At 45.3% G+C, this 6,227-nt stretch overlaps 1 protein-coding gene across 1 annotated transcript; it reads right to left on the reverse strand.

The window, feature by feature from the left end:
* Window positions 1–3,092: 3,092 nt before the first annotated feature.
* On the reverse strand, window positions 3,093–4,618 carry LOC108103594. Its single transcript, XM_017209122.2, has one exon. The coding sequence runs from the start codon at window positions 4,515–4,517 to the stop codon at window positions 3,162–3,164; it is 1,356 nt and encodes a 451-aa protein (XP_017064611.1). The 5' UTR covers window positions 4,518–4,618; the 3' UTR covers window positions 3,093–3,161.
* Window positions 4,619–6,227: the final 1,609 nt, after the last annotated feature.

Genomic DNA, 6,227 nt, shown 5'->3' on the forward strand with positions numbered 1-6,227 from the left:
GTGCACTCGAAAAAAAACTTATTTGGAATCCAAAATATCAAATTTCCGAAAGGATTTTCCTTTTTAAATAAAAATATGATCAGCACTGTGCTTTTTCCAGTGAATATTAGGCAGGAGCACACACGCATGTAAACAACCTCGGACTGAGATATCCTTAATGCTCGAAATTAAACGCGCCCGAATGGTTGGATTTCCAAGGCCAGACACGGTTGTCAACCAGTCAACCAGTCAACCAGTCGGCCAGACATCCAGTCAGTCAGTTTGGGTTTCGCTCTATTTTCCAGGCATTTTCACTGATTTTTTCACGCTTAATTTCCCAGCATCCCCAGGCAGCTTGTGGTTTTATGTGCGCTATTATTTTTAATTTCTTTCATATTTTCCGCAGTCGTTTTTTGTGGTTTAAGGACATTTTCGGGGTCCCTTTTATGGCAAAACTTTGTGATTGTTTTGGGAATTAAACTCTAGGCATTTAATTTGATTTAAAGCGAGCACAACTAGGCGTATGATGAATGTGGCAACACGGCCCACGCAATTTCTTTAGGCAAAAGTCAATACTCTGGGCAGACATAAATTGTGGAAAAGTTTGTTGACTTGGCCGTCGTAAGTCAAAAGTTGTCTTATCCCGATGAAATATGGTTCACGTCCTGCTCATTTGACTAATTGCAGTTTCTCCCTTATATCAGATCAGATCCTATCCAGGCCCACGTTCTTCTCCTTCCTTTGAAACGTTCCTTTTCGTGGCAGTTAGTTGGCAATCGTTGTCCGGGAAATGCAATCTGGACCCGTGTCAGGGAGACTGCCTCGCCGTTTTAGGCCAGCCCCTCTGCTGTTTCCTGCAAATCTGCGAAACGTTGCCATGTTATCCTTGACTCGCCTTTTGCTGCCAAAAATCCTTTTCGTGCCAAAAGGCAGGAGGAGCAGCTGGCTGGCAAAAACAAAAGTCGGGAAATTCGTTTATCGCGCCGCAAAATTGTTTTCGTTTTTGTATACACAGCACATAATATATATTTTAGTTAGTTTGCACTCTCTATTTCCCAGGCTCTTTTGTCTGCCTTTAAAGTATTATAAGCAAACGAGGGATGCACGAGTTCAGAAAACCGAATTTAAAACTGCACTCAGTGCAGGTCAAGTCAACCAAAGACTCCTTTAAACTGTGTTAAAGATATTAAAAGCTTGGAGTTACAAACAGAGCCGAGAGAAATATGTTAATGACTAACTGCTATCCTATATTTCAGTACTTTTCTTGATATTTGCCTGCAGACCTTGAATACTTTTCCAATCAATATTCAATTTTACAACTTGACTCGAAACAAACGTTTCACGTGGTTACTTGATTTCGGAATACCTTTAGTTTTATGGCAAGCCTTGGCGAGGGTATAAGAAAATTGAGTTTGGCTTAAATTATGCCTGGTCTTTGGCGCCCCAGACCGAGTAAAGTGGAGGCTAAGGCCACGCCCAAACGCCCCTTAAGCGACTGCAGCAAACAGTTTCACTTTTGATGGGCCAAAAACAGCAACAGCAGCAGCAGCAGCAGCCAGAACAGCAGCAACAGCAGCCAAAAGTCATTTTAGCCGCCTTTTTTGGCCCTTCACTCTCGCCTGTGTAATTTATGAGTTTGCGCCTCAAGTTGTGGGCCACACGTAACCGAAACATTCTCGTGCCGTAGTCTGTAGTCCGGAGTCCGTAGACCGTTACCAGAGTACGGGTAAAAGTCCGAAATCGAAAACACGGAGAGCAGGAGCCACTGCACCAGCGGCTTATCGCCATTGTCTCGGCCAACCTTGATGTGGTTGTTGTTACTTTTTCAGCTGCTGCTGCTGCTGCTGCTGTCTGGCAGTTTATGAAAACTGCAACGGCAAATGTTTGGCTTTTCCTCTCGCTGGGAAAACGTAGGGAAAAGGAAAACCCACCTGCAGGCATATTGGGCACCCAGGAGTGCAATGTCCTTGTTTATGCGCTGACACTCGCTGTCTGTGCGCCAGTTGCTGCAGCTCCTGTGGCGCTTGATTGAATTGTGTCCTTGTCATTGCATGTCCACCATCCTGCCAAACAGCAGGCGCATAGAGCAGGCTCAGTAAAAGCATCAGAGGTGAGCATTAGCGGAGTGGCTCAACCAAAGTTTAATTAACTTTTTCAGCTCAATTTCTAAACATGTTCTCGCGGCAACCCTCATTTTTAAGCCACAAGGGGTAATGTCATTTAATTGCTTGGCCCAAGAGGAGAGGGCAGATGGAAAGGTTGCCAATAAAACATAATAATACATACACAAATTTAAGTAATACAATAATCAAGAGCCTTTAATCATCGCACCACCAATACAACTTGTATTCGATTTGTCTAACAAATTCACGTTTTAACGCCTTTTGCCTCCTCGGGGCATGATTAATCGTGAGTAAACATTGAACTTTATTAGGCAACTTTCTTGAGCAAACCTCGGCCTAACCCCATCACGTTTGGCCAACCCTTAACCCGCACAATCCCCACTAAGCGCTGTGTTTCTTTTGGCCCACTGTCAAGTGACTTTAAATGGCAGCAGCAGCGGCTTTTGACAGCTGCAAGCTCGGAGCTCTGGCGGTATTACAACTGACAGCTGGCGTCTGATGCGGTTTATGTTAAAAGGCACACCATTCAGCCAGCCCACACATGTGCGCACTCACACAGCGAATTTATGTTTATGTTAACAAAGTCGAGCCATTCAAGTGGCAAGCCAAAACAAGACAGCCTCAACTGGGCTAAAACCACACCACAACCGAAAACAACCCCACACCTTTATAGGTGCCATCTTCTTCTCTTCCACCTTCCCCCGGATGAGATGCAGTCATGTGCACAATGCCGAAAACATTGTAACCGAGCGCGAGTTTCAGAGATAACAGCGAAAACTGCCGCTCCTTCTTGATGACGACGATGACGGCTACACACTCAGAAAATGAGGATTCCAAAGTTGAGAGTTTCTTTAAAAATTTAAAAGCGTTTGAAAGCTCTTCATTAACTAGATTTTCTAACCGACAACAGCTTGATCTAAGTTCTTAAGGAATTTATAAAGCCAAAACGGTCTCAAAACGCTTTCATAATTAATGAAATTCTAGTAGATATTCTCAACAATTATTTATTAAAAGCGAAAGACAAAACTTAAACCGAAATAAAACGAAAATTAAGAACCGCTATTCGGTTTTCGGAGGAGTTTCTTTTTGCGGGGACTCCTCCTCCTCCTCGGCTTCAAAACTCCCGACCAGGCTCTCATGGGTTTTCCTCTTGTTAACCTGCAACGCATAATCCGCAAATGTAAGATTTATGTCATAGGGAGTGCGCCGGAAGATGTGCGGAGGTGTGTAGTTGTTCTGGATGGGCCAGAAGAGTCCCTCCTCGTCGGGACCGAAGGGCACCCGACCGTAGACATCGGCGAATTCGTTCAGCTCGTAGTAGAATCGCGTGGAGGCCAGAACCAGCTCGATCCGCTGGATCTCAGGCAGGTGTTTGCGATACACGTCCGCCTGCAAATGTTCACTTTGGATCGAAGTCTTGGACTTGGACTTTGGCAAGTCATCTTCGAGATCACTGTCGTGCAAGGAGAACCCATCCGGATCCAGCTGCTGGCCATCTGAGATCAGCCGGCAGATGGTCAACAGTTTGTCTTTAATGATCAGATGCTGCTTTCCCATCAGATACTCATCGGTGGGCGTAGAGGTGGGAAACTTCTCGTTCAGAAAGACAGCAGGGATACGGCGGAAGATAAGATCCTTGGTGAACAATTCTTGAATGTGATCCTCGATCTGGAAGACGCGGTTCATCACCCAGTAGTTCTCGCAGCTATTGGCCAAGGCCCGACTGAAGCAGCCAATCATATCCTCGGAGGACTCCAACATCAGCATGGTATAGTCGCCCATATGGAGGAATAATCCGCATAAGGGATCCGGGGTGATGGACTGCGCCTTGCATTGCTTATGCAACTCCTGCAAATGCTCGCAAAAGATGGCGAAGAAGTCCTTGGGCTTGTCAGGCGCTTGAATTTCTGGTTCGACTTCATGCTCTTCAATCTCCAGCTCTTCTACAACATCCACCTCGCTGAAACGGAACGTGTGGGTGGCCAATTCCTTTTCGTGTTCCGCAGTGTCCCGGCCACCATCCTCCGGTTGAGGGATAGGCGCTGCTTCTCCCATTGTTGTAGTGGGAGAATCGTCTTCGGATTCCACTACAACTTCGGCGGTAAATGTCATGCCTTCCGTTTCAACTGGTTCGGGTTCAACCTGGTCCCCCACCACTTCGGTTGGCAACTCCTCTTCAGATTCCACCGGCGTTAAATGACAGTTTTTGGCCAGAATGTATATGCGCTGATAGAACACCGAGGTATCCATATCCGCCAGCTCCATGTCCACATACTCCACCAACGACTTGCGCACCTGGAAGGGAATGGGCCTTTTCAAAGTGAAGATGCTGTGCCGGGTCATCCGGGTAGACCGCGACTGCCGCTGGCGGGCGGCCACGGAGGCTAAGCGAGGATTAATTCGTACAACGGACATCTTGGCATAAAGTGACTGCTCCGGCTGGGGGCCGAGGACAAACTTCCAGGGGCAACTTTGTCTACCGGAAGTATCGATAAAGCCGTTACGAGCCCCCTAGTTTCGGGGAATTTTGAGGTTGTCTAGCAACTAAGCGGTTGCTTAGATGGTTGTGGCTTTTGTTGGTCTGAAGTCAATGGGAGAAATCAATAAACAAGGCTTATTAAAACTTATTAATTTGTGATTGAATTGAAATAAATATAATTTGATTTGCAAACAATATTGTCTTTTATGCCTCTAATTGGAGGCTGGTTCTTACAGGTTCAAGAATAAAAGATTTTTCAGAAAAATTCGAAAGGTATCCCAAATTAGCTCGAGTTTCTCCCAGTGCCAGCCCATACACAAGACACTTTGCCGTGTACATGTACAGTGTTATTATCTAACCAATGTACAAGTACTTGGGTCGCTGCTTCAATTATTATTATCATTCGTTTGAAATCTAAGGCTCTCCTCACCTCCCATTGGCTGGGCTTTGTTTTTGCTCGGCTTTTAGTTTAGCTTGGCTTTTGCTTTTCAGCGAGTTAATTTATTCATGGCGCATTTATGAGCATAGTGATTTCAGCCAGCACCTACACTTGCCACCCATTCCGTTCCCACCAGCCACATCCGACAACCAGCAACCAGCACATCGACAAGGACGTAAAGGGAAAACTTCTTCATCAGGAGCCCGAAACTCGTCCTTCGAGTTTCCCAGCTCTCTTTGAACAATTTGAAACACTTGGGCATACAATATGTTGAAATGATAATGAGGCGAAATTGTTTTTTGACTCGCTCCCCAGGTGTTTCTGTCTCCCTTCACCTGGCTTCAAAGGAAGCCTGGCCTGATTATCCTTATCCTCCTGGATTCTGCTGAGTGGCCTCGGCCGTTTTAGCCGTTTAGTTTATTGACGCAAAAGTTGCGTAGCAATTTCCGCAATGTTTTAATAACCAAGTGGCTCCATTTACCTGGCTAATAAGATAGGGCTAAAAGGTTGCTTAAGAAGTTCATTAATTGCTGTTTAAAATCAGCAAAGAAGCTGCGAAATTAACTGCGGAACTAGAATGCCATTCAGAAGCCGATAGAACTTTACAAATATATATTCTAAAGATTTAGTGCTTTGAAGTTTTAAATATATTTTTATATATTCACTTAAATTATTAAACAAAATATTATGCTCTGTAACTGACCTACAAAATATTAGAGGAATCTGTTTATTTTGCAACTTTTGGGTCAAGTGGTTTTAGCCAACGTTGATTCTGTGCTCGCTTTATTAGTTTAAGCCTAACCTCGGGCTTTCACTTTTTCAGCTCTCCCAGTTTCACTTTCGTTGCCATGCAAATATGCCGGCACCATCGATTTGACTCCGAGATGTCGACATGCCACGCCCATTTGTCACAGTCGCCGGCAGCGTTGATTGCATCGAAGTTCTTAGTCAATATTTGCCGATTTCAATGAAATGAGAATTTGACATGCAGGCAAACACGGCAGACGACGGCTTGCCAATGGAGCTGGCATTCCATCGGTGTCCGGATGGTTGAAAGTGCAGAAGAGTATCTGCTGCCAGGAGAAGATACTGATGCACTAGCTGGATGTGGACAGCAGACTACGAACTACGGACTGCAGACTCCCAGTCAGATGCATCTGGCAGCTGCAAGAGGAGAAGGACAAACACAGGCTGACTCCAAACCAAA

This window comes from Drosophila eugracilis, unplaced genomic scaffold (assembly GCF_018153835.1).
Source record: "Drosophila eugracilis isolate 14026-0451.02 unplaced genomic scaffold, ASM1815383v1 contig_2088, whole genome shotgun sequence".
Classification (NCBI taxonomy): domain Eukaryota; kingdom Metazoa; phylum Arthropoda; class Insecta; order Diptera; family Drosophilidae; genus Drosophila; species Drosophila eugracilis.